The 12,106-nt window shown below is 37.9% G+C and overlaps 1 protein-coding gene across 4 annotated transcripts in view; it reads right to left on the bottom strand.

The window, feature by feature from the left end:
- Window positions 1-1,407: 1,407 nt before the first annotated feature.
- Window positions 1,408-12,106, bottom strand: part of CADPS (calcium dependent secretion activator) — a 569,958-nt gene continuing 559,259 nt past the window's right edge. For all 4 annotated transcript variants that reach the window (XM_049777276.1, XM_049777275.1, XM_049777273.1 and 1 more), the window contains 2 exons: window positions 6,156-6,260; window positions 1,408-2,625 (listed from right to left, as the gene is read on the bottom strand). In XM_049777276.1, coding sequence (XP_049633233.1) covers window positions 2,446-2,625; window positions 6,156-6,260 — 285 coding nt within the window. In that variant the 3' untranslated portion in view covers window positions 1,408-2,445. The remainder of the gene's footprint in view (window positions 2,626-6,155; window positions 6,261-12,106) is intronic.

The raw sequence follows: 12,106 nt of genomic DNA, 5'->3' as shown, positions 1-12,106 counted from the left end.
TTTCTTTTCCTCCCTCCTCCTGCCCTCTTTCTTTCCTTCCTTCTTTCATTTTTTTAACCTTTGTTTTTAGAGACACTACCTTTGCTTTTCATTAATTTTATGTTATAACTTTTAGTTATCTATCATGCTCATACAGCTTTATCTTGGGGCTTCTAAACAGTTTCTCTACTGCCCCCCTCCCAGCTGGAAAAAGTATACTAGAAAGACATTCCTCTTTACTTTGTATTTATGTACACACATTTTGTATATTTTACCGGGAGTCGTATTCAGTACTTCACCCATTCAAGCCACATCTCTAACTACTTCACATATACCTATCCTCTGATTTGTTCATAATTGCTGCAAAAAATGTGCCTTAGTTTTGCAACTAAAATATAATATATATGTATATTAAATTCTGATTTTGTCACACTAACTTAGCTGCATGATGTTGGGTAATTAAAATTTTTATATCTGAATAATATATCCCCTTTATTGGTACTGTCAATTCTAGACTATTATCTATATATTACTGTCTATCTGGAGTTATGTAACCATTTAGGTTATTGTCTTTCTGGCTTCAAAGTGGATGTAATAATGCTTCTCTTTTTTAATGGTTATTCTGAGGATTAAACAAAGCAATACATGCAGAATGCTGACATCAAATAGTAAGTAGCTCAATAAATTAGGGTCATTCTAGTAACCCCATCAAAGGCAGGTAATATTGATTTTCACCCCAAAACTTTAATGATCAAAGAGACTGGGATGTGCTATTATTTTAAGAGAGATTGATTTGAAAAGAACAACTTCAGGAAATACTACTTGGTCTCCTGGGAAAAGTAGACAGTTCTCTAAAACTCGAGACAGCCCTTAAGAAAAGGTCAGCCCGATTTTGTGACATACATGAATAAAACAGAGAAGGCTACAAAATGTTTGATTTCTTGCAAGCCTAGGTGATTATATTGGCAATAAGGACTAGGGAGTTAAAGGAGTACTCCATATCTTAGAGAATCTTGTAAAATGTTCTAACAAATATATAAGAATCATATATAATTGGCACACACTTTGTTTGAATGCAAACACTGCTGTTAAAGTGGTGCTTAAAAACAGTTTGTTGGCCTTCTCTTCTTACAGGAGAAACATTTCTCTCGTTTACACTACTTTCTTGCTTAGCAAACCCTTATTTATCCTATAATGCAAGCATAATCTGCCCAACATGTCCAAATGCCCACAAATTCTGAATTAGTGGAGTGTGAATCAGCAGAATTTTAGACTATGTCTTAGAGAGACCCACCATTGAAAATGACCCTCTTTAGTAATTTCAAGGCCACTCTAGGAATATTACCTGTTTTCCATTCCTTCAGCATCCTGTACTTCCATATCTGGTTTTCGAAGAAGATAGAGGGGGTGGGGAAACTCGAATATGTCTTCCTAGGATATTGGAATAGTTATTTATTGAGAAGCCACAGTGTGCCACACTTTCTTAACTGTAGGCTTTATATAAGGCGAAAGCAAGATGGATCCACTCGTTTACACAGAAAGAGACAGCTCTGCAGAGGACCCCATGGTCATGCAGTTACAGATCAAAATGCAATGTACATGGGCAAATATAAAAAACAGTATGGAACAAAATAATTTAAATTATGGTTACAATCTATGGAAAGAAATACCCATATCTTATAAACACAATTGTAGTCTAAGATTGCGATTTAAATATTCAGGGGTTTTTTTTTTTTTACATACACAGTTATTGAAACGTAAAAGCAAAATGTAACATTTAATAGGATAATCTGTGATAGAAGACAGTTACTCTGAACTGTGTTTGATGTTAACTCGTGACAGGATCGCCCTTGCTGTGGCAATGAATAGGATCAATCCATTGATCAGTAGCCATTCTTTTAGGCTAACTAGATGGGATAAGTGAAGGATTGGGTCAACAAGAATACTAGGGATTCAATAAATCATTATAAGGGAACATAAAGAACCAATGTTGGTTTTTGGAGCCTTACCTTTCATTTTTTAAAACCAAAGTTCTTTTATGTGTCATGATTTATAGTACTTGTTTATATAACTGGCATCCACATTTGTGAAACAACAAAGGAAAAATACTTGAACTTGCCCTCACATCCATTTACCATCAGTGCATACACAGTACATTAATGAAGCATCATTTAATTTGCTGATAACAGGGACACACCTAGGAATTAGACTATATTCTCCAGGAACAGTATTTAAGGAAGGGTGCTCCATATTGCTTGTAAACAGATAGACATGGAAACTGGAAATTGTGGATTCAAAGGACATTTGCTATTCATCTTGGTATCACAGAGCTAAAATGGCAATTGTTTTGGTAAACACTTCATGGGCATGGTATTTGACAGAAATTCCCTAACGGGGTTAACTAACAGACTAAGGACATGCATTGATTACAGGACTCCGTCCTAGTAGACGCTAGGCCTACTCATTCTAATCATCTTCTTCATCTTCCTCGTCGCTGTCCTTCATGCTGATCCCCTGTAGGCCACCTCCCTCACTCACTGATGCGGTGGCTTCCTCTACAGTCAGACGATTCCGGATGGTTTCATAGGTCTTGCTGTTTAAGGTAGAATCCAGGACTCCTTGCAATCGAAAATCTCTATAGGTTTTCTAAGAAGGAAAAGATTTAGTGGTAAGGGCAATTTCATCATCAGGAAAAGGAGGAAAGGACACAAAATACATATAGGTGTGAGAACACTGGCCTTCAGCTAAGAGTTAAACTTTTTGTATTGTCAAATGAAAAGCCACTATGCTTAGATTTCACTTGTGCTGAAAACTGAGATCCATTGAATGACAGAAAATGAGAAATGGTGACAGGATAAACTGTATTAGATGAGACAAAGCAAAGAACATAAGCCTGTGTTTATTCAGTTCCATAAAGGGAAATGTTCCATAATTGTTTTGGTTTCTCTCTCTTTTTTGGGGGGGGTTTGATTTTTGTCTTTTAGTTTAGTCTAATATAACATGAGAGACAGTAGAAGGGATTCTAATGCATAAATAATGGATGAAAAATTACGATATTGTGTCATTTCTTTTGCAGTCTGGTCTTTAGCAATTTTGAGGCTAGTAACTGCATATTCTCTCATTCATAAGACAGACATATGTATGTTGGTATATGAAACCTATTACGGGCAGCAACAATTATGGGGAAGATGGAGTGCTAATGCCTCATCAATATGTTGCAGGCCTGTGATTCATTTCTCATCTCCTTGGGAAACAAGTGTATCAATTCCGTTCACAACTTCATGGTTTCAAGGAAAAAAAAATTGGCTCTTTTTCAAGAACAATGGTTTGGTATTACAGAACCACAAGTTCTTTCTTTGTTCCTTCAGGCAATTTCTCTCGGATTTCCTAGGTATCCCAGGGACTGTTTTTCTCAAAAATCCTGTAGCGTTAATTGAATATGACCAGAAGCATCTGACTGTTGTCTACTTCATGATTTTTTTAAAGGTCTCTCTCTAACTATAACTCTTCTAATCACACTGCATATCATTTCAGCTACTAATTCTGCTGCTTATTTCTTTTATTGATAGGGATACTTGCTAAAGTACAAGAAAAAGAAAAATCACATCCTTTAATAGCTAGCATTCCTAATAGGAGTTCCATTTTTATAGTGTATTTACTGCAACATAGCATCAAAAATCATGGAGTCATCAGCTATCAAAGATCATATGTTAGAATGATGGCAGATGTGGTCCAGCTCAGTGAAGTTTAGAAATATAAGACTATGGGTACGATGAATGCCTTGTGCATTTAAATCACATGATCCAGCAAGAATAATCATAGCCCCCCTTTCCTTAAAAAAGTTATCTGGTTTCAACTCTAATTTAAATGATAACTCTAATTATAGATATATTTGCAAGTTCTTCTGAGCTGTACTGAATCATGTCTACACCTTGATGAAGGTCAAGGGTAGTGCTGTTTACGAGGACGTATAAATGCTAGGCATGGTGTAGAGCAGAAATGTAGATGATTGGCAAGTCAAAATAATTTTTAATCAATTGTTTCATTGCTAATTAGAATAACAACAGTTGAGAGAATATGATGGGGGCGGGGAAGAAAGAAAGGTAGAAAGTACTTGAGTTTATCTCTAATTATCTTCTAGAATAGTGTACCCTGACTAAATTAGCAAGGACTATATCTAGTTTTTTCAATCCTCCATTTTTTGCAGGGGTGTTCCCAGTGGTAGTGAGAACTTACTCCTGTTTCTGTGCTCCTAGATCACCCTTGGTGGGCTTGGGGAAACCATATGGGATGCCAGGGATCAAATCTAGATCTGTAGGATGCAAGGCAAATGCCCTACTTACTGTGCTATTGCTCCCACCCCTCAATCCTCCTTTTTATAATCTTTAGGGGCTTACCAAATATTTATCCAGTGTTGAATGATTGAATAAATGCTTGCTTAATAAAGGAGGATTTGGGGGGAATAGAGCAATAGCACAGTGGATCAAGCATTCGCCTTGCACCCAGCTGAAGCTGAACCAGGATTAACTGTAGTTTGATGCCTGGCATCACATATGGTCCCTTGAGCCTGCCAGGAGTGATTTCTGAGCAGAGTCAGGAGTAACTCCAGAGTGCCGCTGGGTGTGACCCAAGGTCCCTCTCCCCCCCAAAGAGCAGCAGGAAAGAAAATCCATTTTTGAATTTATTTTTCTTTAGAAACAAGACCTCTGAGTAATGTACTGTTGAAGAAGTGGTGAATTCTGCTTTATTTCTCATATTCTGGCCTAACTTACTTTTGGCAAAAGTAAAGGGGTTTCTTTGAAGATAATGCTTCAATGTCCCTTCCCTGAGGATCATGTCTGTTTGTCTCTGTCTCCCACTGTACATATCCAAGGATAAGAATAATCCTCTCCTTATATTTTATGAATAAAATATTATGAATATCAACATTCCTATTATTGTTTTAGGAATATCAGCAATGGAAGACTACTTAAAAATATTAAAGTGAACAATGTCTAGTCAGGTCTTTTCCTGCTGGATTCTTCCTAGATCCATCTTCCAAGGAGTATATGTATTCCCCCAAATCAAATTCAAGTGGCCAAAGGCATTGGTTAGTAAGCTTGCCTTAAGGAACGGAGGTAAGAAAATATGCAAATCAAACTCAATCTGGAGTCTGAACCGCAACATTTTTCTTTTAAGTCCTAAAATACACTATTGCCTGGTACCTTCCCTGGGTGTATTCTTTGTGAGATCAAATATAGATGATAATAATTCTATTTAATTACAGTCAATGGAACCGTAATTGGTTTTAAGTTAGTGCAGGGCTAGAGGAGTACCTTCAGTGAAATGCAGTGCTAATCTGCAAAAGACTAAGAAATAGGGCAGCGGTGGGGGTGTGGGCAGGATACTAAGGACAGGGAGGAGGGATTTTGGCAAACTGTTAAGCAATAAAAATTCAGCAACTGATTATTGTTAAAGTATTTCGAAAGAGACTGTTTTGAATGAGGTTTTGCATTCGAACGTTTTAAAATCCTCTAAGGTGAAACAGCAAATGGAAACTGAAATGATCAAAAACGTATTTACCCCCTCCTGTGATCTTATTATTTCATGTAAACCACTGAGATTTCACACTGAAATAATTATCATTAGTCCAAGGCGCACACACAAGAATGGGGGTAAAAAAAGCTACTTTCGGGGTATGTTATCTCACCTTTGTGATCTTTTACATTTGATTGTATACACGCATTGTAAAAGGAACTACTTCAATTAACGATGAGAACAATATTGATTTGCATCTTGATAATGATCACAGGACATATTTAGATATAGCTGGAGGTAAATATTTCTATTAAATTAGTTGTGTCATATTTTTATTTAATTAAAACAGAAGTGAAATTGTAATTGGTGTGATTAGCATAGGGCCTACCAAGCCAGCTTTTGAAAGTCTAATGCAGAGGACACAATGGCCCTTGAAGTCTTTTTCTTTTTTTTCTCTTTTTACACAGTAAAAACATCAAGTGTTTTTTTTTCAGCCTGGATAAAATATCAAGCTCCTTTTAAAATTAAATTTCTATTTAATATTTGATTATTAACTATGATGAGGTACTGTGTTCGAACTCATCTAATATTTGTGTTTAGAAAGTTCAGCAGTTTGCCAGTAAGCTATTGCAAAGTATAATAACTGTATTTTCTTTTACCTTTACCATCCTAATTAGTGTTTTCAACTGATAAATGTGAAGCTGTAAGTCCATTCGGTCCGTCAACCAGGTGCAGATCACGTTCATGGAGCTGTTGTACCATTGCTGAAAAAAGAGACAAAAGTTCTCCAGCCAACACATCACGAAGCATTTATTGAGCTGAGATGGAGCATTTGTTGAACGCCCTTCTCTGATCCAAGAGAAAGCAAAATGGTTAAAAGAGAATTCAAGAGCACCAAGTTCAAACACATGAATGGACACAAAATCCCAGGAAATCGGATCAGCTAAAAGAGATTTGTTTGGACTCTGCGCTGAAAACAGAACTTGTCTTCGATGAAAATCTCATACATTATTCCTAAAGACCACCTCTGGCTCCTCTGAATCTCCTTTCTGATCAGTAGTTTCACTAGCTGAGAGTCAGGTCACTGTCTCTGTTGATTTTCTGTTGGTTGACCTGGTCTCAGGTATCTAGGAAGTTGTGGGGGATATTTGGATGGAAGTAACTGTTCCCTACTTACCTTTGAAAGTGCTTGACCCTATCTGCTTGGGACAGAATTTTAGGTACCAGGCTAAAAGCTTTAGAAATTTAGAGTGAAGTTTATCTATAATTATTCTACTGGGATATTCAGATAGAGACAAAGAGTGAGCGTTTCTCGTTAAGGGCCAAATTACACCCTGGGCAGTTTATATGCCCTTCTGATGATGGCTATGCAATCTGTTTTAATCTTAACACCAAAAAATTATGGAAGATGAGAGAGGGGGAGAAAAGCATCTACAAATGAGCTCATTTCAAGCTGTTGAAATCATACTTCCCCTTAAGGGGGTTAAATTTTGCTTCTTGTCTGTGAAAAATGCTTGAAGCTGTGTCACTTTAGACTGCCACCCCTGTGGTGCAGGAAGTCTCTGGTGCGGTATAATTTTGCAGTACTGCTCATATATTCATAAATCTCACTCGGAGACATATGAACAGTGTTATGAAGTGTCAGTATGAAAAAAAAACCTAATCTTTTAAACTTCACCAGGTTTCATGACGCATCACCGCTGATACCAAACAATTTACAAATAAAATGAAAAGGTGTGGATGGACCTATATATGTTTCTTTTTTTTTTTTTTTCAATGGGGCCTCAATGCAAATGGTGCAGGAAATATATATAAAAAATGAAAAAGGAGAGCTTAGAGAATGGAAATGTGGCAGAGTCTCTCGATAACCAAACGAAACATATCTAGACACACGCGCACACACGGGCACATAAATTGCACACCAGTGGGGATTTGAAAAGCATAAATACAAACATGTTTCTGATCGGAATTCCACCCTTTCTCACCTAAAGATCATCCAAAATCAGTTTATGCCTTACACTCACAGTTTTTCTAAAGCCTTGTTTCTGACTTAATTTCTTTTTAAAAAAAATTTTAATTTGTTTTTTTTTTTTTTTTTTTTTTTTACTTGCAAGGTAGACCTGCCAAGTTTCACCTTGCAAGAAACGACAGTCTCAGCCATGGCATGCAAGAAGGCCTCTCTCTCTGTCTCTCTGTGCAATCTTTCATTTCTAGACTCCTTCCTCACCAGAGCCAACTGTGGTTCTGCTTGGAGCCTAGCCGCAAACAGGGACCACACTACCCCAATTGAGGCAGCACTGCAGCCTCACAGCCAACTTCTGCTCTTTTAAAGATCATGGAGGCGAAACTGTCAGTTTTAGGAACCTTCTGTCCCTTCCCCAGAGAGCAGGAGGGGTAGGGGGTGGGGATTTTTCTCGAGATTTGCACTTCACTCCTTCCAGGGAGGGCGTTTGCCCTGGTCAAGTTGCTTCAGGCATAGACAGGTTTTTCTCTCCAAGAGTGAGAACATCTTACTGAAACTTTTTATTTTATTTTTTTTTTGGGGGGGTGCATGGGGAGGTAGTGGTTGTTGGGTGGGGGGAGGGTGTTTTTGGCACCTCCTGCTTTGGGATTCTGGAGCTTTTGTTGTCATTGTATCTGGATTTGTTAAGGAGTTCAGAGTTGGGAATAAATTTGGGGTATTGGGATTTTTTTACAGCCAGATCTTCCTTGTAACGACTGAGAGAGAGAGAGAGAGAGAGAGAGAGAGAGAGAGAGAGAGAGAGAGAGAGAGAGAGAGAGAGAGAGAGAGAGAGAGAGAGAGAGAGTGCTCTTGTATGTTCACCCCAAACCTTAAATCTAGGGGCTCTAATAATTTAAATGTCACAAACACAGCCATTCGCCTCTGCCTATACCTGCCAGAAAGTCAGATGACCTCCTGGCCATATGTATAATAAGCCTTGGAGTGGGTGCATCTCAGGGACACAAAAGAAGAATGTGGCACTCTGGCTTCAAGGCAGAGGTGGCATTTTGCTTTGGCTGTGACAACAGGCAAACCGGTGCTGGCTTCTTTTACTGCCAGAAAGCTTGTGCAACATGCCTTTTTCTTTTTGCTGAGAGATGTGCCACCTTTCAGAGAGGAAAAAAATAATGCAACCCTTCTCTCCCTTTTTATATAAGTAGCAACCCATCTCTCCCTTTTTATATAAGTAGTTCCATTTCTTAAGTTTGACTCTCAGAGAGTTAAAGAATAAAAACAAAAAGGATTGAAGCCATCAATACTTTTTTTTTTCCCTGCTGCTGAAAGGATGAGGAAGTGCATCTAGCAATGAATTCGTGTATCATCGAACTTACAGATTTCCACCTCAGGAAGGACTTTGAAAGCTCTGGAGCACCCAGCACTTTTCCTCCTGGATTGCACATCTAGCTCAAAAAGTGTAAAAAATGGATGGTGCCCCATTGGCTACACATTTCAAGAGGCAAAGGGAGTAAGTCACTCCTTTCCAAACCTTATGCTCAGTAGATGAAATTGGAGGCGCTTTTGGATGCTACAGAGTGCTAACTTGGTTTTCCAGAAAGGCAGGCGCTTAAAGGCATTTGGATGTCAGAGAAAGCCTTCTAGAACTTTTAAATGTTGCAGGTTACAGGAATCTTTCATATCATCCTTTCCTGAGTAGGAAACAAAGGTCCAGAGATTTCAAGTGACTTGCCAAGGTCAATGAGTTAGGGCTGATATAAATTGGAGTTCCACAGGAATGGCTCTGGATTGAAATAGCTGATCATCTACTCTTCCCTAGGATGGTAGAATAGTTTTCTGGCCACAAGAAATGATCCTCTGAATCTTCGTTCAACTCCAAATTCAGGGATATCACACTGATAACTAGAAAGAGACCATCCTGGGAGTTTTTACACCATAGAAATTGGCAGCAGCTAAAAACCAGGGTATTTTCCCTCCCAGAAAGCCAATTAAACACTTATCATAACACTAAAGGGTGTCTGGGTGGTTTCAGTTTTTCATTTTGCTGTTCACAGAGCTTATTAATATGATTTTATCTCTTTAGAGATCAATTCTAATAGAGAAGATTTGTTAGTATGCCTCAAAAGAGGAAATCTATAAAATGTTTTAAGGTCTTCCCCTGCTTTTATTTTCACTTTGACTAAAAGATGACCCCACCTAGATATTCAAACAACTGGGTAGGGAAAATTTGGCAATTTCTTTGTACTCTAGACTCTAGAAATAAAATGGGAACTAAGAGACATAAAGTAAGTTTTTAAGTGTAATCATGCCCACGTGGCTGCCTCCCTTATTTTAGGTATAATATTTGGAAACTTCCTAAATCAGGTTACTTAAATCCTAAAAAAAAAAACCGTGAGAACAATAAAATCCAAAGTGCCCTTGGCACCTTTATTATTATTATTATTATTTATTATTATTATTATTATTATTATTATTATTATTATTATTATGGTTTTGGGTCACACTCGGCGACGCTCAGGGGTTAATCCTGGCTCTGTACTCAGAAGTCGCTCCTGGCAGGCTCAGGGGACCATATGGGATGCCAGAATTCGATCTGGGTCCATCCTGTGTTGGCCGCATGCAAGGCAAATGCCTTACCGGTATGCTATTGCTCCAGCCTCAAAATCCCAAGTGCGCCTGGCAGCTTTAACATATGTTATCTGAAAGTAATTCTGAGAAAGTTTTGGAGTTGGAACACAAAAGATGCCCATTATAGCAATGGACAACATAATGATTTTAGGAACTTCTTCCATAGCTGCAACCAGATCTGAAGGTTGGTTTTTAATAGAAGTTTGAAGAACTAAAACAAGACTTTGTCATTGAATTTTTTTCTTTTTACCTATAAATGTTGTCATTAAAAGAATAAGCCTTACCTGATTTTTTTTTACTGGGGTTTGTAATCTTGGGTTATTTACTGTCATTCTCAGAAGCTCAGTTGCTTCACATAAAAATTAGCCAGCTTTTTTTTAGATTTTTTGATGACTAAAGTAAGGACTCTTAGTAGAGTGTTTAATTCATGAAAGGCCTTGAAAATATTAGCTGCTGCCATTATCATAACATCACATTTATTGTCACTATCATCCTTATTTTTTTTTCTTTTTCTTTCTCAGTCTAAGAAAATGTAAAAATAAAATGAAGAAGCAAAGCAACTGATAAGAAAAAACCATGAAGAGGAAATATTTCAATATAAATTTCTTTGGTATTGTGTGTGGAAATCTCCCGGGAAATGATAAGGTGTGACTATCTTTAGCAATGAAAGTCACTGTCATTGCTTTGTGATAGTTTATCATCCAAACCTATAAAAGGTCCATAAAGCACAAGATAAACTGTATTGATCTGGATTAAAAGGATTCAGACAATGAGTGGTGGAATATATTGATTTAGATTAAAATACTGGATTAAAAGGATTTAGACAATGAGTAAGTTTTCTCAAACCCCATGCACATAAGTTATACCTTCAACTTGGGTTGGATACTTATTTAGTGGATACCCTCAAGCAAGCTACTTTCCTTTCTAATCCTTGGTGTCCTTTCAGAATTAGGAATATGAGCTAAATCAATAATACAGTGGATGAGTGCTTGCCTTGCTCACAGCCATCTCAGGTTGGATCCCTGGTATCCCATATGGTCCCAGGATTGCCTGAGCATGGAGTCAGGATTAAGCCCTGAATGCCAAAGGGTATAATCCCCAAACCAAAAATTTTCAAAAAAAAAAAAAGAAAAGGAAATAATAATAATCTACTTCATAGAATTATTTTGAATGCTCAGTGGTATCATTAAAGTACCTAACAAAATAATTAATACTTAAAAAGTGCTTAAGAAAATCTGCCACTTATTCTCAGAATCATAACTATAATATATGTCTATCTATATCTATAGATCTAGATATAAATATACATATATTTCTGCATCTCTATATATAGGTTTTTGGGCCATATCTGGCAGTGCTCAGGGCTTTATGCTTAGAAATCACTCGTGGGGGCTGGAGAAATAGCATGGAAGTAGGGCATTTGCCTTGCATGCAGAAGGAGGGCGGTTGGAATCCCAGCATCCCATATGGTCCCCTGAGCCTGCCAGGAGCAATTTCTGAGCTTAGAGCCAGGAGTATCCCCTGAGCGCTGCTGGATGTGACCCCCCCCCCAAAAAAAACAAAACAAAAACAAAAAAAAACGGAAATCACTTCTGGCAGTGTTTGAGAGACCCCATATGGGATGCTCTGGATCAAATCTGGGTCAGCGAGTGCTAGGCAAGCACCGTACCTGCAGCACTATCACTCCAGTCCCTGTATTTTTGGGGAGGTTTTGGAACCAATCTAGCAGCACTAGGGGTTACTCCTGGCTCTTTGCCCCAAAATCACTCCTGGCAGGCTCAGGATATCATATGGGATGCCGGGGATTGAACTTGGGTCATCCTGAATCACCTGTGTGCAAGGCAAACGCCCTACTGCTGAGCTATCTATCACTCTGGCCCCAACCTCTGTATTTTTTAATATTAACACAAAGAAATTGTTGTGATCTATTTCTAGCTAATATAAGACAAACAAATGCAGATGTAATCCAGGTCATACATTCTGAACTATAAATAAACTTATACATAAATTATCTATTCTGTAATA

The sequence above is a fragment of the Suncus etruscus genome, chromosome 7 (assembly GCF_024139225.1).
Source record: "Suncus etruscus isolate mSunEtr1 chromosome 7, mSunEtr1.pri.cur, whole genome shotgun sequence".
Lineage (NCBI taxonomy): Eukaryota > Metazoa > Chordata > Mammalia > Eulipotyphla > Soricidae > Suncus > Suncus etruscus.
Note: the sequence above shows the minus strand (reverse complement) of the source record. Positions and strands in the feature narration are given on the sequence as shown.